The sequence below is a fragment of the Plectropomus leopardus genome, chromosome 10, assembly GCF_026936395.1.
Source record: "Plectropomus leopardus strain MGB_pleo_1.0 chromosome 10, ASM2693639v1, whole genome shotgun sequence".
In the NCBI taxonomy this organism is placed as follows: domain Eukaryota; kingdom Metazoa; phylum Chordata; class Actinopteri; order Perciformes; family Serranidae; genus Plectropomus; species Plectropomus leopardus.
Window position 1 is genome coordinate 21,325,709 of NC_142185.1, and position 25,637 is coordinate 21,351,345.

At 37.2% G+C, this 25,637-nt stretch overlaps 1 protein-coding gene across 7 annotated transcripts; it reads right to left on the minus strand.

Moving 5' to 3' along the window:
• Positions 1-450: 450 nt before the first annotated feature.
• Positions 451-23,823, minus strand: LOC121949409 (muscleblind-like protein 2a). 7 transcript variants are annotated; one of them, XM_088083284.1, is made up of 10 exons: positions 23,553-23,822; positions 18,270-18,917; positions 12,309-12,473; positions 11,995-12,222; positions 11,612-11,866; positions 8,510-8,563; positions 8,002-8,152; positions 7,273-7,308; positions 6,490-6,542; positions 451-4,462 (listed from the first exon to the last, which is right to left on the minus strand). In XM_088083284.1, the coding sequence occupies exons 2-10, from the start codon at positions 18,441-18,443 to the stop codon at positions 4,448-4,450; spliced, it is 1,131 nt and encodes a 376-aa protein (XP_087939410.1). In that variant the 5' UTR covers positions 18,444-18,917; positions 23,553-23,822; the 3' UTR covers positions 451-4,447. The 7 variants fall into 7 exon arrangements, with proteins under 7 accessions (XP_087939410.1, XP_087939409.1, XP_087939408.1 ...); XM_088083283.1 differs by having other exon boundaries at positions 6,490-6,584; positions 23,553-23,821; XM_088083282.1 differs by lacking the exon at positions 6,490-6,542 and having other exon boundaries at positions 12,312-12,473; positions 23,553-23,823.
• Between the last annotated feature and the right edge of the window lie 1,814 nt (positions 23,824-25,637).

Here is a 25,637-nt window from a genome sequence, read left to right on the forward strand (position 1 = left end):
ATAATAATAATAATAATAATATAGCACAATCAAAAACCCTCAGAGGCAATGTATAATTAGAAGCAAAACAATAAAGCTTAAGCAAAACAATAATGCCAACCCAAGAACAGGCAGAAATTAAGGTAAAGACATCAGAGACCAAACAAATTAGAGAGAAAACAGATAAGAATTGGAAATAGAGATAGAAAAAATAAAACCACACCAATAAAAGTAAATACTATAAAGAGAATGAGAGAAGTAAACACAAAATAATGATAATAATTGTAATAATAAAAGAAGTGAGTAGAAATAATGTGCTGTATAAATAAAGCTGCCTTGCATTACCAGTTATAAATAAATAAATAATAAACAAAATTCTAGAAAAAGTCTTATAAAAACCCATGACCTTCTTGGCTTATGATGTAAAAATAAAAGATTCAGTACAAAATCAAACAACAAAGAACACAGCACTGCATTTACTTCACATTTATTTATTTGCAATATTAGATTTTACACAATTTTGAATTTACAGGAACAAAACTATCCACAAAAAATGTTTCATTATGCCTGAATAAAATTATTTTCACAAGTTAAAACAAATATGTGAGGGGCTGTTTATATTCAGGCCAGGATGGATCCAAATGGCACCAATATATATCAGAGTCTGTAATTAATCAAGCAATTAAGCTTTTAGTCATATCAGGAAATAATTGTTTTACAAACTGTAATTTTGGCCTCAAACTCAAAACTTATATATCAATAACTTCACAGAGAACTTCCATGAAATGTATTTTATTTATTAGACAGAATGGAATTTGTAACTAATGAACAAATACAAACTTAGGAATAGATTAAAGATAAGGCAAAGTTCACAAAAAGCATGTCCTCTCAGTCTGACAGTTGTAAAAGTGCTTTAGCTGGTCGCACCAAACATTCTTACTGTCCACACTTACTGGGCGATCAAAATCTCCAACAACCTCCATGTGCAGGTATATCCATGACATTCAAGCTTTTTGCCAAAAGGTGAAACAAACATTCAATTATATGCCTTTTATTTGCAGGTAAAATAAATAAGGGAAAATTTGTCATATAACTAATAACAACCTAAACTTTGAAAACAAGGTTCTAACAGCCGCTGAACCATCAACTCATGACTGCGAATTCTCCGAGGGTGGATTATATGTTTGCTGCAAGATGTTAACATGCAGTGGAAACCATATAAAACACAAAATTCGCAATTCAAAATATACTCTTATGCATTTGATCGCCTACAGTGTTTCACCATGGCATAAATATCTGACAGTACAATCTAATGTTTTCTTGTGAGGAGGAAACACAATTTCATCACCTACAAAAATACAGTTTTTCAATCACTGCAACTTCAGATTGCCTCGGCAACACATCAAAACAATTAAATGACAATCTATTATTACACTATTATGAAAGTTACTTTCTGTAAAATGTGGCCTGTACAATGCACTTTTGTACATAAAGAGCAATTCTATGGCCTTGTTCATACAAAGGTTTGTTGTCCCTCACAGGTGACAAGGCAGTGACAGAGATGAAATGTTTTAAGCTTCTCTTTGCTCAAACGTTCGATCCCTGGACACAAGACGGCTTATCGTAGGCTAATACAACAGATCAAGGCCCTTTGAGGAACCCTTCAGCAGAGCTAAAGTCAGTTTAATAAATTACATTCATCATAAAATAGAAGAGAAAACATTTTAAAAGTGTTCATTTCTAATGTTAAACTAGTAAAATATGCAAGTCCCTATATTCCAACCAATAATCTGTAAATCTTTTCACAACGAATGAAAAAAATGACATATCATTTGGTGGACTGTCTGAGTTAATCACACAAAAGAAAAGTGTACAAATTAAAAAAAAAAAAAAAAACTTATATCAGTCACTTGAAAAGACATCAGAAACATGAAAGGACAGGTTGATATTTGCTGCAAAACAGGGAACTAAAACTTACATAAAAGATGTTCAAGAGAATGTTAACATATAAGAGCGAAAACGTTTTAACATCTGTTTGTGACACAATACCCACTCTGTCAGTTTCAAACAAATATGGGTATTTGCATAATGTGGCTATAACCCTACACGACTAAGCTTCACCAAACTTCTACCTCCTCAAATTCTAATTTTCTAACATAAAGTATTTTTACTGTGCATGAAACTAATTAGGAAACATCATCGTACATTAACCATCTTAAAACAAATGAAGCTGGATATCAGCTCTTATACACACTGTAGTACACACATACACACATTTGAGCATCAGTGAAAATTAATTGACTAAATACTAATGCGCTGACATAGCACTGCAAAACATTTCTCTCTAAATGTGATTTAAGTAGATTTAATCGAGTGATTTTTCCACACGAAGCCTTTTAAATTTGCACAGACGTCCTCGTCTGCACAATTCTTCAGGCACTTGTAACATTCAAATACAGTACAGACGAGTGACTGTCACATTAAGACTAACAGTTCACACACAACTCAACTCTTCCCTCATAGGATTAATACGGGAACTTTAGTTTGAATATGAGCGGTGGTAATAACAACATTTTATTGAGTTCATTTTGATGGCTCTTCTTAAAAACCAGGAGCCAGTTTCACAAGGATATTTCACACAGGTCTGTAATCAAAGGCCGGTCCTAATTTTGCTGTTTGATTAGTCTGATGTAAGTTAGGCAGTTTCACAGTTCTTGGCTTATTTTAAGCTTAAAACGTCAGCCACCTTTCCACCAGGTTAACTAAACACTAAGATAAATCTATGGTCACAATCATTAACACCTGGGCCGCATTCTGCCCTGACAAAATGAAGCAAAACGTGTGTAAAAAAGTGTAAAAGGTTGCACAGAATTTACAGGGATTGGCTGAATTTCCATTTATTGTTGGGATTGCAATATCACCATGTCCTTGAGGGACTGCCTTTTAATACACTTAAGTTTAATTCACGTCAGTTCATAGGGGCTTTGCTATCATGGGAAACATATGTTAACATTGCCAAAACAACAACAAAAATAGTATGAACATTATGTAAAGATCATCTTTGTTTATATACTCGCTGCTGCTGAACACCTCTGATACATTTTAGTCTGTTTCAAATTGAATGTGCCCCTGCTGATCAATGTTTCCATGGTAACAATCAGTGACACCTCCTAAACAGTGGCACCAAACTTAAAAAAGGGAGGAAAACATGGCTTATAATTTATGGCTTTATAACAATATAGCAGAGTGAGTAATGAGAAGGGACAGTTTTTAAAGACTGAAGTGACCTGTTGGAAATGTACAACGGTGAATTCACATTTCAGTGACACGTCTGTGCTTGTTTTATTTGTGTTCTTAAACTCTTTGGTGAATTTTTCCAGTAAAATGTCTTTGTATAATTTAGAAATGTGACTGATTAATTTGAGTGAAGTGTATCTTTGTGAAACCAGTTCCAGAGGTGAAAACCACTTACAGACACAGCAACAAGTCAAACATCACTGTGACCAATATTTCAAATACATATTTTTTTTGAAGTGGGGAAAATCTAAATGTTTAAATCATTGCTGCTACTTTGACAGCAGATGGATTATACAGTATTTCCTCTTAGCAAACATACTGTATATGCAATGCAAAGGCACACCAGGAGGTGGAGCGCTGATCCTGTTCTCTAGGGATGACAAGGAAAACGATACAGATGGACTACCCTCAGAGCATTTTAAAGGAAACTTTTGCCTTTTTTTACAATGTGAAGAGTTATAATAAGTGCTTTTTACTAATTTGTTTGAAAGAATTAAAGCTGGCAATATATAAACAATCATTAATGTGAAAAACCTTACAGTTAACATCACACATTCAAGAAAGGAAAAATAATTTGCTGCTCATTATCTTGAGGATTTCACAATCTCCAACATAGGACCCCTTTATACCTGGTATTAACGTTTCAGATCAGATCTGTCAGTCTCATCCTTTCCTCTTGTAATATTTACACAATTTCAAACGGTCAGTGAACAACATTTCTGCTTGTTTCCCTGTCAGTTAACAGTAATGTGTATCTGCACTGCATGTTTCTGTTTAATTCCCATGTGTTCCCTGGTTGGATTTGTTCATGAAAATGATGAGGTTCTCTATACGTGAACTGCATTTCAGCTGATTAAGAGGCTAAATGAACCTATCGCCTTGTCAGAACTTCAGGAAATAGAAACCAGGATATTATCCACATCACTGGGGATGCATTTCAATGCAGGTGCAGAGACGCGTGCATACAGTAACCTTCTGTGACACAACACAGAATAATCCTAGTAATTGAGCTATGTATTTAATCTGAGCGATCAAAGTCTACAACATTTTCATCAGTGACGTCATCAGCATGCAGCTTGTTGTAAGTTGTGTGTGGTGTTAACAGAATATTTACAGAGCAGTTGTTTGGCGTCTTTAACAGCAACACAGCACTGACTTCTGTTTCTGGTGGTTACTTGAGGATGATCTGTTTCAGGGGCAAAAGACAGTCACTTAGTGGTTGAACACAATACAAATATACTTGGTCCAAATGTGTTTTTGTGACATGTATAAAATGCTGCTATAATGAAATGAAACAAATACCTTACAGGAATACCTCACACACAAAATGATCACTGTTTACAAACTCTCGGATTATACTCCACAAGTTCTGTGAGAGTTTCTGAACAGACGTTTTGACATAGTTTCGCTGTTGTGAAATGCGGCCCCATTTTTTTCAGTTCATCGAGAATGTTCACCTTTTTCGATTCTTTGTTCACCGTACAGGCATGCAAGAAAAAACAAAAAAACTTTTTCTTCACTAATTCAATGTAACACTGGGTGAGTAATTGATAAAGAAATGATCATTCTGTGGGTGAAGTATTCTTTCAAACCCTTAAACTCTTGAGTTTGGTCTTAATTTTATGTTAAGTCTTAAATTTAAAAATAAATGAATTAACAAAAAAAAAAAAAACAACACTTGGCTTTTACATCTAACTAAAATATTGCATAAATATACGATGCATCATTTCAGACATTTTTTCTGCCTAAAATAAACAGTATTGAAACACTGAAAACACTGAATAACTTCACTGCAATTTGAAGTCTCAGCTGCAAAACATGCATTTCTAACACCAGTGGGTGCAAAGTTGAAACATTTAGCTATAAGAAAAAAAAGAAATAATAAAGTAAAAAATATTGTTTTTGAGGTCCATATATTTTACATGGACTCCTCTACAATCTCTAACCGTCAAATGTTTTAATCTTCAAATCTGAGATGACCAAAATATAAATAATACAGATTTTAAACTGAAATGAGACACAGATTATACACACACAAATAAACATACAGCATACATGGGTAACTTGGGTATTTTTCAACCCTATTTTCCCATGTACTTGTGTCTAAGGGACTAACGATGAGGACAATTTTTGAAACTGGTCGAATACTGAGCTAAAGCGTTGCAGCTGGCTGCTGTGAAACACGCTGCAATGTAACCACTCAGGGCAATTACACACTGTCGATGTACGTCCACTTACCACACTGTACACAACTGTTTGCTTTTGCCACTGACATTCTCAACTTATTATTTAAGTGTCTGTAAACATTAGAGAAAGTATCCCTACAGAGACAGTTTTTTTTCTTAAGAGTAAGATCCTTTTTATTTAACCTGAAACAGCCCTGAAATCACTATTACCAAACCCACCAGACTGTTTTTAAATAAACTGTCATTTTTGTGAGTGTACTCTACACTCACAGCATTTATTTCAACCAAACTAGTGCTCATTGAAACACTGGAAAGATGAACCAAGATGGCCTTCTAGAAATTTATTTTGTTTGTTGACTTGAAATGAAGCGTGTTTCACGATGATTAAATGACTGTTTATTTAAATGGAGTCGGGTGAGTCTGCAGATGGCTGTAGGGATCTTATCCATAATGCCATCAGACACTTATAATTACAATAAGCCTGTCACTGCCAAAAACAAGCACTAAGATAGGGTCCAGGCTGACAAATACCAAAGCTTCCCTTTAGCATCGCCACTTCTGAAAGATGTCTCATTACAGTGTCATGTATAAAAATGAAACCTTAATAAGGACAGCATCGTTTCACAGATGATAATAATACAATCACTGCATATATTAACAACTTAACACAAACAGTATGACGAGTATCTCAGCTACTTTTGTGAATTGAATATCTAGAGAACATTTTGAACTGCACACTGTGTAATGAAACAGAAAAAAGCGACAAAAAAAGCAAAAAACATGCATAAAGAATAAACACCAATATTTGAAGATGAAAGACCTCTAGATACATAAGTGATGTCTGTCATCTGGGAAAAGGGTGAAATGCAGCCTAGCTCAACTGAAGGTCTACAGGTAGATGAAGCTTAAAGACGAGCAATGCAAGCAGGGCAACGCTATGCTGATGAAGCAACTCCCCTGATTTAAAGATGAAGCACTTATTCAGAGCTCAAGGTTTTATGACAGAAAGCTTTAAAAAGGAGCAAACCTGATTGGCTGGTGCTGTTGCTGCGTAGGGGACACTTGTGGCGGGAGTAGTTGCTGCAGAGACAGTAGCAGGCGTAGCACTGTACATCATGGGGACTTTTTCAGGAAGGGAACCATGAAAGCAATGAAAAGGGAGGTGGAGCATTATGGTAACCATAGCAATGTTTTTTCTCTGTCTTGCCAGGCAAATACAATATGACATCAGCGGCAAGCCATCATTGGGTTAGACCAGCAGATGGCATGTGATCACACAGCAAAGCGAGACAGCGGGGGAGAACATAAAAGGAGAGCTGATAAGAGATAAAATTAGGAAATCTGTCCATAATTTGACATCCCAAAAGAGACGACATGTACAGCGATAATTTTACAGGATGTGCGAGGAGTTTTTAATTCAAGTAAAAAAAATCAAGAGCAGATAAAACATTGAAGGGATGCTGATCAAATTTCCTAATCCATGTGTGGCAATTCTACAAACAAAATCCACCAAATTGGTCAGATTTAAGTGATCTGTTTGACTATCTGAAGTGATGTTTGAGAAAGGATTATTAACATATTACAAGTCTGTATTTATCACAAGACTTAAATTGTTAAAAAAAAGCACACAAATATGCAACAAAAAAAATATTTACAGAAAAAAAAATATCGGTACTGATCATTTAGAAATGTGGTTCCTGATTCAAAGTTTCATGGACACAACAAAAAAAAAACAGATTATATGAAACTTCACCTGTGTTCTCCATTCACAATTAGACAGTTTACAAATAAAAATAAGGACGGGACCTACCAACGCTGTTAGCTGGAGTCATGCAGAACACAGAACCTGCGTGATTAATAAATGGAAAGAGAGTATTTTAAATTGACTGACACTTCAGAATCGTCAACACTGGCACGAGCCCACATGAATATATCTTAAGTCTAGTAACCATAAACAAATAAGATCGTAAGTCTTTGGACAGCATAGATCTAACTGCGTAAATTCAGCAAAATAAAACACTGTAGTTAAGTCAAGTAACAAAAAAGGTTGTGTAATATTTGTGAGCAACAATAAACTCTAGAAAAAAAGCTTTAAGACAAATACCAAACTTAAAAACTGTATAAAATTCCTGTTTAGCTTTGAATCCACATTAAAGGGACAGTTCACCCCAAAACCTAAAGTACATATTTCACCTCTCACATGTGCTATTTATCAATGGAGATTGTTTTGGTGTGAGCTGTTGAGTGTTGGCGATATCGTAGAGATGTCTGCTTTCTCTCCAATGTCGTGGAAACAGATAGCACTTGGCTTGTGCTGCTCAAAGCACCAAAAAGTACATTTGAATTGTTACCGCAACTGTGATGTTGGAGGGTTAGAGCAGCTCTTTGGGAGTGCTCTTTTTAGGCACCCTGGGTGCGCTCAGCCTAAGAAAAATTTTGGGTACACTCAATCTAGATAGATAAGGAGCACTACGGGTAAGAGGACAATCATGTCTTTATGATGTTGGGGTGAACTGTCGCTCTAAATTTAAAAGCTTACCTGTGGGATAAAATGCAGCGGTGGGCTGCTGCAGCTGTGTGTTGGCCAGAGCCTGTTGATAGTGCAAAAAATTGGGGCTGAGTAGAGAGCTGGCCCAGCTGCTCTTCTCAAAAGCTGGTCTCTTTGGTAGGGGTACGCTGTAGGGAAAGGCCTGAAAGGAAACAAGAGGAGACATGACACACCAAACCTTTCTGTTATCTCAGTTCAGCTAGGTTTTAAACACTTAATATTTAGTACTCATTTACAAAAATATGGGAAAATGGCAAACACGACTACACAACAAGGTGACTGTTACCACATAGTGGAAAAATCAAGCATGTTTTAGGATTAAAATATGAATGGAATAACCAAAAACTTTTAAACATCTCTTAAATTAGGCACTTAAAGCTACTGATGATGACTGTGTACACACAAAGACTAAATGAAGAAGCTTTAAACCACAATGACAAAAATGAAAAGTTAATACAGTACAAGTAATAGCTACAACCAAAGCAAAAGGTGAAAATACCAGGTCTACAGTTGCCTCGAGGGATCGCTTCATTGCTTTGGCAGTCGACTGAGTCTTTTAATAGCAGGCAGCGAGCACATGATGGCAGTGGGCCAATGGGATTCAAGCGTTTAACATACAGGTAACAGCAAGCAGAGGTGCGTCATGGGGGACAGCATTGTGGATAGGTGAGAGGGGGAAAACAAAAACAAAATAATCTGAATGTAGTATACCACATAAAACACAATATGCATGCACAGTGACCAAAATAACTGATTAAAGGACACACTAACTAGAGCCTCCTGTATTAGTAGCTCAACATGTGCAGGTAATCAACAGCTTTGGCAACACCATAATACGCCATAATCTCGTATACTTCTTCATACTGTATATTGACCATTAGTATTATTTGATCAGAGTTTATTAATTGTAATCAAAAAGCTACCATGATGCAGTCAGTGCAACTACAATATGCACCCTCTGTGTTATTCTAATACATTGGTTTAACAGGTTTCAGGAAGGGTAAATAATGTAACAATTTTATTGTTAAAGCTTGGGTAGGCAGTTTTGTTTTGGGCGTAATTGAGCAAAAATCACATCATACCCTTTGAGCAAATTCTAATTCAAGTGGTCTGAGAGAAAACTAGATAACTGCACCTCCTCTTGACTCTGTTTTCAGGCTTTTTAAAAAATCTAGGCGATTATGGGAGATGTCGGCCAATCACAGGTCATTTCAGAGAGAAGGCGTTTTATTGACTGTTCTACAAATTCAAAATAAAACAATATCAGCAAAACGCTTCAGCACGGTAGAGAAAATGCTGCTGATGGTTTAGTCTTCTGCTAACCGAAGCCAAAAGCTCACTGCTAAGGCTCCAAGTTCACAATAAAGTAGCTAATGTTTGAGCCGCTACAGCTGAAAGTCTGTTCCCTAAACTGCTGCCTGTTGTCCTCCCAAAGAAGGAGTCCGAAGAGCGTCGAAAGTAGAGCTGCAAGAGGAGGGTGTATTTTCAAACTCTTTTTTTTTTTTTTGGCCATCCCATATTTTTGCCTGCCCCAGCTTTAAACGAAAAAAAGAAGACTTCGTTTCCTGAGAGATAGTCAGAGGCAACATCACGAATGAACAGCTGAAATAAACAAGTATGCGATGTCATGAAACACAGAATGTGGAGCTGCATTTACTACATTCACACTAAGGATTTTGGTGAATGGCAGATGTCTCTCACATTGCACACAACAAAACTTAATTGCCTCTGTGAGCTGAAGAAACAACCTAAATTTAATGCAGCAAAAATATTATGTAAATGTAAGTAACAATAAGACATGATAACTTAAAAAGTGACATAGCTGATCTATGAAGGGTACAGAGGGAAGAGAGGCACATTTTACGGACGCAAAATGGCAAACGGTGAGTGAGAGACCCGAAAATGCATTATAACTTATAAAGCAACTTAAGTGAAGTAAGTTAATGTAAAAGCTGAAACTGAAACAAGAAATGTTTTTAGCTGCAAGAATTGGAAAAAGAAATGGCAGAAATTTGAAGCGAAAAACGTCAGAGTCCAAAGTATGTAAAGATTTTGCTCTTTTGTTCACTTTTCAGTTGTCACAAAGCTGAGCCATTAAAATGATTCATACTGTATAGCACATAATAAAACTGTTTAACAAGCCATTTCTCAGGTAACTGCAATATAGCACCGGTTCTGCCAGGAAGTGCTTGTGCCCACATAGAAAATGTGCATCTTTTGATTGGGCTGAAAGCACGAGCCATGAAATGTCAGCAAAAACACTTCTCTATTATAAAAACTCATCTATTGCTCTCAGTTTGATTGACAAGCCTTTTAATACAGGGACTAATCCTTGACAACAACTACCATAAATCCCATCCCATCTCATCTCATCTCATCTCATCCCTTTTTAATGTTTCCGATGTCATCAAAGGTCTGTTTACATCTGCAGTGTTTTTAAACACAGGATTAAAAACAGGCATATGTTCTTAATTATCAGAAGACAAACAGACTAAGAGCAGATTTTCAACTTCTGAATAAAACTCCTTTTAAATTAATGTAAGTTATACAGTCTAAAACAGAGGTTTTCAAACTCTGATGTGCGTCTCCCCAGACTTGCATGAGTGAGCTGAAGGGCTGTGACGAGCGAGATGTAATGCTACGATACTGTGTTCTAAAAACAGGAAGTTTGTTATTTTGTTTAGGTCTGCTGATTTCGCCCATAATTTAAGTCAAAATGACACTCGTTTGAGATAAAACTTGGCCAGATTACAAGGACATCCTTATCTTTGATGTCCATCGCAACTCAACATCCTGAATTCCCTTAAAAATCAAAAAAGAGTTGTAAGGGTGCATATCACATGGGCGTAAATACCCTGAGCTGTTGGTGCCTTGGCTGGCCAGATCGTTTGCTGCATGCCATTTTCTTACTGTCTTCAACCACATTTCCTGTCTTTCTCCACTGAAGGCATAAAATGCCCCAAAAATTCTCAGCAAAGAGGAATAACAGAAAAAGACGCTCACTATAGCTCCTAAACTTGCCTGAAAATCTACACATTTTTAAGTTTTCTTCAGTATCAAAGTAATCCAGTGATAGTTGTCTGTGCATCGATGGGTATATGTAAACAAGATCTTCTTGTAGCTAATTCACCATATTGTTATGATGCCAGTATACCAAAATGTAAACAAATGTAGGCTTAAAGATCATGGCATGAACTGAAAACCAAAGTGTATCTAATTACACTTCCTGTTTACAAGCAGGGGTGGTGGGTGGTGCACAGTAGTCTCGATTTTGTCAAGAGGGCTGTCACAGTGTTAGACTTTGAAAACGCCTGGTCTTAGAAATCACTAATTTGACTTTCATACTTGCTGTTGTTACTGAAGTTGCAAAACAGGTTTAACAATACATCTAATTACTGATTTTCTACTTTGTCTAATACTTAAACATCAGGTAAATTGAACCATTGCAAATGACAGAATACTAATATGTACTGCTCCACATTCAGTGACATCATGACAAACACAATTACACTAAAAACCACCATATTACTGACAGGATAATGTGCTTCTTGTGCAAACTAAAAGATGTTTCAGTGGTCAGAAGGATAAGGCTCTGTCTTACCATGGCTGCAGCTGCAGCCTGGGCTGCCACAGCTGTGTGATTGACTTGCTGCTGACTGGATTTGATTTTGGCCTGCAAGTGTGCAGGCGGGTGAAAATACTTGCACTTCTCCCTGGAGCAGCGGCTCTTGATGTAGTCCATGCAAACAGTGACAGTGTTATCTGTGGTGTCAATCATTGGACTGTCACTGGGGTGAGCGAAGCGGCAATCTGTTTCCCCTCTCGCACAATTTCCCCGCTGAAACTCGCGGCACACCTGAGAGGAGCAAATTATGCAGAGTTACAGGGATTCAGCATTTCAGCATGGAGCCAGAATTATGCCAACCCGCAGAAGTACTACTGTATTTTGTCATGTTAAATCACTCCCTTGCCATGTATGAATACCTCTAGTTTGTCTGTACGCTGCAGCTTCTGTGAGGGAGAAGAAGAAGATGAAGAAGAAGAGGAGGAGGAGCTCTGGACTGTGACAGGTGGGCTCCCAGAAACAAGGACCTGGGCGCTGGAGAGGTTGTCTGTCGGGATGAGGCTCATGCCATGGCTCAAAGGTGTCATGTATGAACCATAACCAAGACCAGTGTTTGTGCTCAGTCCCTGCGTAACAGGAAATGTTGGCTATAGGAGAAAAATGACATATTACAAGTGAGACAAGCACCATAAAACAAATTCAAGTACTTCCCTCATAACTGTGAGGATCTCACCACAGGCTGCAGACTGGGTCCTGGGATCACAAACGGCATCTGTTGTGCGAGCATGGCTGCTGCAGTCTTCTGCTGGATGAGGTTGTTGCGCCCATTTATCTCTAACTGAGTTTTTAAGTGTGAAGGTGGATGAAGATATTTGCAGTTTTCTCTTGAGCATCGGCCCTGTATTTGAAAGGAGAAAAAAAAAGGCAGTAAATACACTCAGGATTGCAGGTCAGTGATCCTTATAGTCCTCTATATAATCTCTTAGGGCTGCATAATATATCTTCATTTTTTCACTGCGATGTCAATTGTGTAAAAAACTCCAATATTGCACTTGTGGGTTGTTTTTTTTTTAATTCAGTTGAAAGAGAGTTAGAGGAAAACTGCACTTAAAACTCCAGTGTTTAGGCGGTGTCTGGTGGCTCAGTGGATAGAGCAGCACCCCATATAAAGAGGCTGTGTCCTTGCAGCAGCAGCCACAGCCGCAGGTTCAATTCTGGCCCTTGACCCTTTGCTGCATGTCTCCCTCTGTCTCTCCCCATCACACTCAAACTGTCCTGTCCATTAAAGGCAATAAAAGCCCAAAAAACAATCTTAAAAAAGTCCAGTGTTTAGGATTTAGGGCGATACATTGGTAGAGGTAGAATATAATAAGTATGTTTTCTTTAGTGAGACTTACCTTAAAAATAAGAATCGTCGTGTTTTCGTTCCAGAGAAAGAGCCGTTTAAATCTACATAGGGAGCAGGTCCTTGTCTAAGAAGTCTGCCTTGTTGCACCATGTTTCTACAGTAGCCCAGAATGGACAAACCAAGTACTGGCTCTAGATATGCCCGTTTGTGTTTTATACACCGTAGTTGGCAACAACTTTGTGACAAGCTTAACAGCTACAACGCATATTTTTAACATGAAACTGCTTTATTCAGTGTTTTTACCGTTTCAAATCACCAGTCCATTTGTTTTGTTTTGGAGAGACCTCTGTGGATAGTTAAAACCTCCTGAACATCTGGAACTTAAGTTATCAGGGAAAAAAGGTGATCACACATCGGCATGTGATCGGTGTGTGGCTCGTCTCTGACATGCCAAACAGCGTCAGAGAAACACAGATTTTTAACATGAAACTGCTTTAAACCTCCTGAACACTGAATTCTGATGGGAAGTTCATGCTTGGCACATGGGAGAAGTTTTAGCTCCTACACAGTCCTACACACCGCTCATTTAAAACGTAACTCTCCTTTTTTTATTGCCGCCTTTTTAGTTCATTTTAAGGTATGAAAGGTTAAAGGTTAGAAAGCAATTTATAGTATTTCAGCAGCATATTTAAATCAGCAAAATAGCAGAACTCGGTACACTTTAATACCCACTTATTACTTGTATTATTGTTATAGCGATGTTCAACAATGTTAATGCATATTTTCCTTAAATTGTGCAGCCATATTCCTATCATTAAATTTGACAGCTGTTCTTTGAAAGAATGGCTTTGATCATTAATCTGAAATGACATGCAAACTTCCTCCTCCAGCATGAAGAGCTGAGGTGTTACACAACTATCCGTCACCAATCACCTACACAACTGTAACTCTCACCTTACTACATAAAAGAAAGACGATTTCCCACATTGGCATTGAATATTAGCCTTGGATATAGATGATGTGCTCCAGATTCACCAAATATAAATGTAATAGACAGTGATGTAAGCAGCATGAATTAGATGAAGACACAATGCTCCCTTAATGACTGCACTCTGTAGCTTTTATGTGAGACTTTTCGAAAAAGCTGACTGGATACATAAGACGTCCCTGAGCTTGCCAGCTGCGGGAATCCAGTATCTCCTTTTAGACTTTAAAATGAGCCTAGCAACACAATTTCTGTTAATCAAGCATCTTTATTAGCCTAATGAGAGGTTAGCTTCCTCTGCCCTCCATATTCAAATCCTTCAATTAAGTTCACTAATTTCACCTCATTTGCATTTCTCCCAAGAGATTTATATTAATTATTTTCAGAGAGGATTTTACCATTATCTGTGTTTCATTAGTCTGTATGAAGCTCTGTAAAAAACTGCAGCGCCAATAAAAGTATTCACCGCTCTTGAAATGTTTTATGTGTAACTGTTAAACAATTACCGAGTTGCTTGAAAGTATGAAATAAAACTTAATAAGATTCATTCACCACAGCTTTGCAGGGTTCAATCAAACCCAAAGATGACTAAGAAAACTGCACAATGACTATTCTGTCCTGACAGGATTTATTGTCTTTCTATTTGAGAGAGCATATGTTTTACAATCTGTATGAAACAGAGTTAAGTTGAGATAAAAAATTGTGAGAGTTGGCCTCCAGGTCCACTCATTAGTAATAAGCAATATAACATTGTGATTAACATACTGTGTTAATAAACAGGCCAAAAGAACCACTAGTGTCTGACAGGCTGTGTGCTATTGACTGCTGAGTCTAGGCCAGCGTCAGCAACATGAAGAGGATCATAGTTTGGTAGAGGTGGTAGGGAGAAGAGCGACACATGCTGTTTGTTAACAAAAAAGTTCATGTGTTTTCTGGGATGAGGAGAGGAAACATGACAGAGTTAGTCTCTCAAGAAAACTAAAACTGTGCCATTATTACAAAATTTTGGATTTGAAGATGAGGAAAGACCTGTCCTAACTGGCTGCACGCAACACTGTGAGCTGAACTTTACTCGGCCGCCGTGTTTCTATTTATTCCTGACGCTCTCTTTGAAAGCACCACAATTGATTAGGAAGAGAAGGTTCATGATGGTGAAATGAAGTTATCCAAACAATGCCTCCTTATTTCACTGCAAAAACCCAAAGAAGGAGGCATCTGCCTGGAGGAAGGTGGCCAGAGAGCTGACACCACATATATGGTAAATGACCGTTGCTAAAAACAACTTAGAATACGTGCTGTTGGCTTAGTCGTATCTAATTTCCAGTAAATATCATAATAATAAACGTGTTTTCTGTTTTAAAAAGAGTTGTTACAAATGTAGGAAGATAGCAGGTAGGCTAGTAACCCATCTTTTAATTGTCTTCGGTCTGATCTAGAGTGCACAGCTGATATTTAAGTGGTTTGTTTACATGACATAACAGAAGTAAATATTTAATGATAACGATTCAAATCTCTGATATGACATGATGCTACACCATAAGACGTTATTTTTCTGTTGGGACACAGTGTCATTATGTTCCACTAAGGAGTGGCTGCCGAGTAAAGCGGGACACAGGTAAATTTCAGTAAACCAGTCTGGTGTGGTGTTTGGCTTAATAACAAACCAGTTTGAACATTTTCATACCAGCCAAACTCTACTTTCCACAGGAGATGGCTCAAATTAGATTTGTGTATCAACAAGACTCTCAACTGTTTTTAATGGAAGTCATGAGATACTAGTTGCAAAAGCAAAGCATGTGCACATTCCTCTGTTTATTCAAGTTAACTCTGTTAGGAGTAATTGATGACTGGGTACTTTAACAGCAATTGTTTTGAGCTACAATTAGTAAATCACAGGCCAAAATCAGTGGACAAGCCCAGACAGCAAAGTAAGTCTTTGTATTTTAATAAATAAAGACTGAGGGTGGTTAACAGCCACTGAGTTAGCACCAGCTAACATTTCCCCAGTAGCCATATTGGTAACAGAGATCTGAGTACTACTCAGACAAAAGCCTATTGATGAGGAAGAGCCGTGACATCGTCACATGACTGCAACAACTGTTGCTGACCTCTTATCTAACTTTTTTTTATAGGAAAGTGTTTATGAATATCTTATATGTTGGATTTTTTCATTATCCTTCCTTGCCATTTTATTTGACTTTTTTCAAACTTTATTCTTTTCCCCTGGTGTTTTTACGATTCCTCCATTGTTAGAATTGTGTTTTATCGCTGTTTTATTGTTCTTTTGTTTTTTATCTGTTTGTTGTGCTACATAAATAAACAGACTTTGACTTAATTCAAAACAGTTAAAGCAACTTACATATTTAAAATAACTTAGCCAATTGCATTTTAAATTCAAACACTGCCTTGGAAAAAGATTAGTGTAAAAATAAAAATGATCAAGAACTGAAGTGCAGTTGTGATCGACTCACTGCTGTAGTTAAAAATATTGAGGGCATTTACGTTTTCCACAACAGGAAGGAGTTTTAGCCTAATTTCATTACATCTCCTTGACCATATTTATGTATCAATATTTAAGATGAATTAATTATTGTTGTTTTTATATGTAGGAATAAGGTAACTTCTTTGTGTAAAAGCCTTTTGTCCAGGCCCCTGCCCGCAGAGGCACAAACAAGGCCCTCTGTCCAGACCAGCTGTGTATGAACTGCCTACAGTAAGGAGATAAGACGATGACTCAACATGAGAATAATCCTGGGGGCAAAGCTGCATTGTGTGGCGATAGTGACTGTGTGAGAGTGGATTAAGGCGGCCTTGGTCTCATTCAGGGCAACTGAGCAAACAGGAGAATAAATTGGCAGTAATCCAAATGGCTGACAGAATTTTTCTAGACTACATTAGATAAGTGATGAGGTAACATCTAACAGGTATTTCACTCTATTTTTGGGAGAGTGTGTTATTACCTTTGGTGCCACAAACACTGTAGCTATACATGATGGAAGATAAAGCTATGAATTTGCAGTTTTGTTCTGTGGTTTCACATCTTGCATGAGAGCAGGTGTAAGACATCTTAACTCGTTCAGATCTCCGGTCATTTCTAATGGATGTAACTTTTTCTAGAATTTGTTGATTACTCTTATCAGACTCCAACCAAATTCACACACTTATATCTGTAAGCCAATCACATTGTTGCATGATCTAAAATGGATTGCAGTAGAGGCATGCCCCCCTTTAGAAAAGGCATGGCCGACTGTAAGGCAAGGAGAACGTGCATGGCATGTTTCAGTTCATAAATCATATTGTTAAAGTACATAATTTGTGTTTAAACTGTGTTAAAAGTAAACATGAGATGTTATATTACTTATACGTGGCAGAAAATTATAAGAAAGATTTATAGCTTTTACTCAGGATTTTGTCAAAAATATGCATCTGAGTGTCACCAGAAAATGAATAGGGGTAATACTGTCTCAATAAATATTGGCTTAATTTGAGATTTCACTTTTAGGTGGATCAAAGAGGTACTCTTCTCCTCAAATGGCCAATTGTAAATCCAAAATTTAACTTGAGTGGTGTTGAATTTTGGGAAGAAAACTGTTTTTCTCACATGCCTTCACAACAAAGAAGTCAAAAACTGAGAAAATTCCTGCTGAACTGATGTCATTTTTAAAGTTTTGCATAATAGCAAAACTATATCAAAACACTTGAGTGTAATCCAGGTCACATTTATCAAGTAGTATGTTACTTTCCAAACACTTGTTTTTTAACAAAAACTTTAATATTTAAAACATCTTTGCATAATAAATAGTCTCAAGCACAGACGAGAAGTGCGCGTGCTGTTTCTGCAGAGGTGTTTTAAATAGTAAAATTTTAGCAAAAATGTATGTGTTTGGGATGTATACAAGCATACGGCTGGATAATGAGGTTTGGGTAATACTGCACTAGTTGTGTGGGAATTGTAAACAGATGTTTTGCCTTTTTTTGTTAAACATGGCCCCCCTTTAATCCAATTTGTACATTTTTCTCAGTTTCAGGATTCTTTGTTCAGCGTGGAGGCATGCAAGAAAAATTGTTTTCTTAGCAATTTCAGGATGAGACATGGTGAGTGACTGATATACAAATGATCGATTACAGCGTGAAGTGTTCCTTTAAACTGGCAGTAGACGTTATGTATCACTTCCCTCCTCTATTATCAACACTTACAGGGAACTAAGTTGTTATTATCCTTGTTTTTCATATATTGTAGAGTATATCTCTGAACCTTGTAGGGTAGAAAATTCTAAATTATATCAGGGATGCTTTTCCAAACTCAGTAAAGGATCATTAGGATGTTACAGTTATAAATACAAATAAAGTGTAATTCTTACCTTCAGTGAGTCAAAGCAGGCAACAACTCTCCCGTTGTCAACTTGGCAGCTCTTCGGTGGATGCGCAAACTTGCATTCCTCATCACTACGTGAACAGTTTCCTCGCTGGAACTGTCGACAGACTTCTAGAGTCAGCCATTTCGTGTCTCTTACTGAAGAAATGTTCAACGCCATGTCTGAAGGTTAAAATCATAAATTAATTTTTTTTCTTTAAAAGTCACTTATTGTGCCTCATACACCAAAAGCTGTAGGTTGGCTCTATGTGCAAAGTCCTCTTTGACAACAATCTGATGAGGCCTCCATCAGCTGGAGCAGAGAGATCAGGCTGGTCAATCTCTGAGAAATCACCCGTCAAACAAAAATAACTGCAGATGTCTGTGACACATTCAAGTGTGGTGTCCACAAATAATGGTGCCTATAAATATCAGACTCTAGTCATAAATTCTCTGGTCATTATTCTCTTTCCTCTTATATTATGGCTCTATTTGGCATTTTTCAGGTGCTGAAGTTGTGCAAAGTGTTGGAAAACAGCTTGCAGCTGAGGTTTCCTGTGTAGGAGCTCGAGTCTGGCCTTAAAGAAAGCATCGGCCGAAAATATGCAAGGACCAAGTCGGGGATATCATCTCAAAGGCACTTTTTGTTGCTGATCTGAAAGACAAAAAAACATGCATATTACTGAAATTGCATCCAAACAAACAACATTGTAATGTGGTATTATTAGTCAACAGTTGGCACATTCAGAGCTACCATAAATTATTTGTGAACACTGATCGCATCTCGTGTACTTTCTTCTATTCACTAGAGGCTGTGTTCAATCCCCAGAGTCATCTGTTCAGTTTACAGCAGAAAGCAGATTAGGTCAAACAATAACAAATGTGATCTTTTGTAATTAGTCCAGTTATATTTAGTCATGTCAGACTCCCAAGAGACCAATCGTTTGAGTCATTTTTTTAAACAGAAACTCCAGATATTCTCTGGTCCCAGCTTGTCAAACATAAGCATTTGCTGCCTCTGTCTCTTTTATATCACTGTTAAATGAATCTCTGGGCTCTGCACTGTTGATTGCACAAAACAAAACACCTAAAGATGTCACAGTGGACTCTGGGAAACTGTGATGGACATTTTCCCTACTTTTTGACATTTTTGTGAACTTAACAATGAATCTATTAATCAAGAAAATAACTGGCAGATTAATCAACAATGAAAATGTTTGTTAGATGCAGCTCTAAATATACCAGCCCTGTCAAGCAAACACTAACAGTGAAGTAGGATTTCCAAAATCAGGCATGGACATTTCACAATATTTTTTAACCAAATTTAAGACTGAATTTTGGACAAATCAGCTTTTTCTTAAGCAAGTTTTGTAGGCTAAGAGTAAATCTAAATGGTACACATATATTGTACTGTGTAGTAGTAGGTTTTATGTTGGAATGCGGTTTTTAGAGTAAGTTAGGTTTATCTATATTTTGCCAACAGGCATAGAGTTTGAAGTAATAAGCCAGTATTAGGTTCAACCGTAGGTTTACAGATTTCCAGCATCCGAAATGTTGATTTTCACGCTGAAGAGCTTGACTTATTTTGACAGGCAAAAAATTAAAAGATGGATAAATCAAATTAGATAAAAAAATGTTTGTGGCAAGTAATACCTTACAAATTAATATTTAGGACTGTTAATTGGCTTTTAAGGCCTTATGCTTGTACAATTAAATTTAAGACAACTGAAGACTTTTTGAGGACCTGCAGAAACCCTGCAGTATTATACTTTGTTCAATATCCACTAAACTAGCACTCAGCATCTTGCAGGCTAAGGCTGCATACAGACTGACAGCAGCACTGCGTCAAAAGTCTCCTCATTCATGTCAGTGAAACCTCTGTGTTTCATAGCAGGGGACACAAGGCACAGGGCTCCAGCAAAAACAAGAGAAGCATGGATTAGGAACAAGCAAGTCCCCCTCACCCTTTATTACTGTTGGTATGTGAAATACTGTAGGCTATATGTCACTGGGTCAAACACTGAAGCTCCAAACAACTCCACAAAATTCATAATTGATCAGCAGAGCATTGATTATACAGCCTGGCAAACTCTCTCTCATTATAGGAATAATAAACAGGCAGTAGCAAAGTCCATCACTTATTGTGTTATTTTTGTAGTTTCTACACAATAATTCCTTGATCTTTCTTAGTCGTTCTGATTGTTTTTTGCCCAGACATCTCAAGATGAAGATCTCTATGTTTTTCCAGCCAAGTGTTGCTAATTGTAGCTAGTTAGCAAAGAAGACAGATGCTCATTATATCCGATGGACCATTCTACACTTCAGAAATGTTGTGACGGTTGTTGTGTGTGCAATATTTTGTCTTCACGTTTAATAATTGATTTCTCCTGGCTGTACCTCTTCAGTAAAAGCGTAAGCATGTTACAAACACTGAGCCACATTTGGTGCGCTAGTTTGGGCAGTGTAGCTGTGATGTCATGGTAATCAATTAATCAATAACAGTACATGAACATTTCCAAAGTCCGAGAGCCAAAAGATGTGTTATACTACATTTGTAATACATTTTATTGATCAGTATTCAATAAAAAATAAACCAATCAAAACTACATTTCATGTTATTGACATGTATATTCTGTCCTTTTTCTCTGCTCACTACAACCTGTTTTCCATTATACTGTAACACTTTATTTGCTAATACTGTGGGATAACAAGAGCACTAAGTGCAAAACTGCAGCCATCAAATACCGGTATGCTGACCTGTGACCGGCCAAATGCACAAAACAAGGAAAGCAAGACAAAGCTTAAACACACCTTAAGTCAAACACAGGACAGGATAGTTCAGCACACTAACTGGGAAAACACAGGAAGTTGCTGAGCAGCAAGAAAAGGTGGTTAACTCGTACGCTGAATAAATATTTACAAGGGTTGAGAGGTCTGAGAGTAAGTAACGTGAACTACAACGTGAACTAAAGACTCAAAAGGCACAGATTCAGAATAAACTCTGCTGAATTTAACCCAGATCTTCTGCTATAACAGCCGCTCAGCTTTACTGCATGCTATCCCACAGCATACTGCAGCAAATTCCTTCGGGCGCAAGTCAGGAAACAGAGCAGGAACACCTACCTCTCTTTCTTCATGTAACACTAGAAAACTTCTGCTCCAAATCGGAAAAAAAAACTAGGTTGGAGATACTTTGAAGCAGCTAACTTGTTAATATAATGAACAAAACAGCAGCTTTTATCCACGTTTCTGTCCCACGGATTCAGTAACCAAAGATTTTCCTCTTCACAACAGTAAAAACAGATTGCCTGTCCAACTCTGGCTGAAACATTTCCAGCCACCCCCTCTTCCTGCCTGGGTGCCTGCCCCTGGGAAGACCCTCCCAGTCAGAAATGGGCCAATAGAAAACGAGGAGCTGATCAACTGTGTATGCACATCTCAGAGCAAGACACTGCCGAGCCTTTAGCTATGAATTAAATCTTATAATTTAAAAGGAGACTAAATCCAACATTTCATCCTGCCTCCAGAATTGCTCACAGCAATGAAAAGCAAGTATAGACTTAATAAATTATATGGCTGCTAACACTGTACAAAGCTTTTGTCCTGATGAGACTATGTACAGAACATGTAGCACATAACTGGATGTCCTAAATATGCTTTACATAGTGCCTTGTAAGTTGGTTCAATTTCTGTACATATAGGCCTATGCCATCAGCTTCCTTTTGCATTATTTGCAGGACAGGGAAAAATGCACCATCAAATTTACTGCTGTACCATCATTTCATTTCTTAAATGCATGCGAAAGTGTGACATGTAATTCCTCATGCCATGTCACTCAGCCACCTTACAAAATGTGATACTATTTTGTAATACACTTTTATGTAACATTTTCACTTTCTTGCCCCCAAATTCAGCAAACCCCCTCTAATAATTCAGGGCTAATTCATGATTTTGTGCCTAATGTTAGTTTATGCAAAAATGCAAACATGATGTATTCGCTTCTCAGGCTTACTGTCGTCTGAAATTCTCACTCAGAAAGCGGTTTCATGTTAAATCCAGCATAACAAATCCCAAAACTGACATGACAAAGTCTCGAAATTGACCACAAGGGTTGTTAAGTATAATCAAGAACGCTACTATAAGTTCCTGACATGACAGTATAGCCACAGTATTTCATTAAAAACTCTGCCACTTAACCACATAAATACTTTGGACTGTTCCTTATTTAAAGGAGAGGAGGGGGGTTGTGCAAAACAGGGAGGGGTCACTTCAGCTTCATTTTTTTTTTTTGAGAACTGGAGAGGAAGTTTTTTGATTTGACTTAAGAAAGAGATATTCAACTTTAAATGGTTGTATTTTGCATTATTTTAATACCCTCAGAAGCCAAAACTTGCAAGTGGGTTTTAAAGATATGCTATCTTTAAAAAATCTCCAAAATCCAACTATTTATCAACAGCCAGAAATTGTGAAATATGGTTATTTATGGTGAAGGGAAGGTCATGCATTTACCCCCAGTTACATAGGAGGGCTCAAGGAAAAATACTGGTAGCTCCCGGGAGGGTCTCCCTTCTCTGACAGTCCCTCAGTGCTGATATGTCAAACATTTCCACTACTTTTCTAAATTTATCAGAGATTAACCTCCTGTTTACACAGCTTTCTTTTAATTGTATGGATGACATTACTGGTGGAGATTAACATTTTCCACTTTAGATAAATGTTTATTTTTATGTATTGCTGACACATGCTGCCATATTTAGGGCAGTAGGATGAAAAGTTACACACACATCGATGGCAGGCTATCAGATTGTAATCCTGTTTGACGTTATTAGAAAATACTTCAAATTGCTTGTCAAGAGTTGTTTTCCATATTTTATAACAGGGAAATACGAATTTGACTTGACTGATAACGGTTGTCCCGCCCCATGTTACTGTATATAATGTACTGTATATAATTAATGTTACATATTATATATTATATATTATATATATGTTATATATTTCAATTACCAAACAGCAGAAAATACAACAGCACTACAATGACTGTCAACTGCGTGACACTATCGCCTTATTTACACAGTTTGGTACTTCGACGGTAGTTAGCATGCGAGTCTCTGTTTTGCATTCTCATCGTCGGCTAACGTTACTTTAGCTAGCTATTCACAAACACACAGCTAGCAGGCTAAAGACGCCGCTGTCACGGGGCTAACGCTTTAAAAACCCGTTAAAATGAACGTTAACGTGTGTTAGCGTCCGTTAGCCACAGTGTTAGCTGAGGAGTGCACCTGCTTACCTCATCATCACGGATGAACCGCTTCCCAGAGGAAACAGCAATCACGCACCAGCCAGGACAGACGACACGGCAGCCCGGCTGAACTAACGAAAACAAGGTGTCAAGTGCCCCCGAAATATCTGTTCAACAACACGTTTAAATCTCGCTGTTTTTGTAGAACTACAGCTTGTTATTTCGACCTCATTTCTTCATTACTTCACTGTTGCACCGCACAGATTTAAGCAACAAGCTTTTGACAGCTTACTGTACCATCGTCAGTTTGATGTGATGACGGGCTTTCCTGGGGAGCGCCGGCAAACCGAAAGGCTATCGATAACTGAATATACAACGTTTCATATAAAAAGCAGCGAGCAGTGTGTTTTACCACAATGATTGATGCATTACGTTTATTTTAACGGGATCATTTTTGGCATACGGGAGGTCAATCTATAAGTTATATCTCCTAATAACCCCCCTACAAGCATTAAGTGGTACGATCCACACGAATGCCAGTAGGCTAAAAGGGCAAGGGTTTGCTTGTTACCAAGGGAACAGCAATAAAACCATGTGAGTTTTTCTGGATTAGTTTAATGAGAGCACGCTTTCATGCACAGATGTAAACATATAATTAATCAGATATACTAATTTCAATTAAATCATTTTATTAATTAAAAAGAAAAATAATAGTGCGGTCAAAATTCTGCAGATTAATTAGTAATGAAATGTCCCAGAGTTGTGTATCAAATATATTTGTGTAAGAAGTTTTAAGAGTTATAATAAATGATAAATAACTTGACTTGTATAATCACAATGAGAAGCAAAGCCCAGCCATATAGGACTGCTCAAGGTCAAATCAGATGGATGCTAACCCAGATAAGTCCAGTCAGAGAGGGTGAGAGGGAGGAAGACACAGAAGAGATGAAGATTTCTTTTATGTTTCACAACATATTTATGCTTTAAAAAGGTAAAAATAACTTTCTGTCAGCACCACTTACATGGAGACATTCTGTCTTCTCTGGTTTGTGCTAGACTTATAAAAAAGTATGGGCCTTAGTTGTAGCTGTTTTTCCCCCCATGTCATTCATTTTCAAACATTGGTCGGAAAGCAGACTATTTATAGAGAGCGATTTCCTGTAGATTTTAAGTGGTAGGATGAACTACGGAAAAACATCGGCAGCCTGTAATTTCATACTGTGGCAGTGATGGTCATGCTCCACCTCGATGGCATACATACAGCATTTTCTTTGTGCTGGGGATGGGAGGATGCAGTTTGAATGTTGTGTGTGGCATGTCAATGTCTGTTCAGGGGTGAAAAGCCAAATAAATCCTTTAGAATAACTATTAAAAAAAAAATTAAAAATGTAATTCTTTTGTTAGCACCTAGCATATAACATGACCTCTCAGAGAAGGTCCTTCAAAATTGTGCATGAATTATTCTTAAATTATAATAATAAAAATAATATTATTAATAATGATAATAATAATACATTAATAAATAAAATCATCATTAGTGCTATGATGTGTTTTTTTAGTTGCAGGGTTTCTAAACATTTGTATTCCCTGGCTTTTAATTGTATTTGACCAGTTTGCTGGTTAATCTGATTTGCGGTGTTTAAACTCTTTTTATTTTAATCTTTTTTAACCCATCTATGCACTGTTTGTGTATACATATATATAAAAATATCTATGTCTGTTAAGCACTTTGGTGCAAAACCCTTTTTTTATTTTTTAAAGTGCCATATAAATTAAAAATAAACTTGAAACTTTTCATGCCACTCTGTTTTTCTAAACTTTATATTTTATGGGAAAATCCTAAAATTCTGAAAGAACATATTCCTGATTATACTTACTTTTACTTTTACAGGTCTTTTAACATGTAGAAGAGTATTTTCAATGTGGTAAGTGGATTTGAATACTTTCTTCATTTATTTATTTAGCCATTGTTGGTCCTCATGAAAAAAAAGCACAAAACCAGTTATGACTAAATGATTGTTTGCCTCCTTTTTATATTTCTCCAGGCTTCTTGGGGCAACAGTTGAAATTCATCGGGCCTGTCATACTGACAGATCACTTCAACAAACTGGAGATGTGGCATCAAGTGCCACA

Coding starts and splice junctions, on each gene's coding strand:
- LOC121949409 (XM_042495086.2), bottom strand. CDS start 18,443: ATGGCGTTGAACATTTCTTCAGTAAGAGACACGAAATGGCTGACTCTA. Junction 12,223..12,308: donor GACCCAGTCTGCAGCCTGTG/GTGAGATCCTCA, acceptor TTTCTCCTATAG/CCAACATTTCCTGTTACGCA. Junction 8,564..11,611: donor AGGCTGCAGCTGCAGCCATG/GTAAGACAGAGC, acceptor TGCTATTAAAAG/ACTCAGTCGACTGCCAAAGC.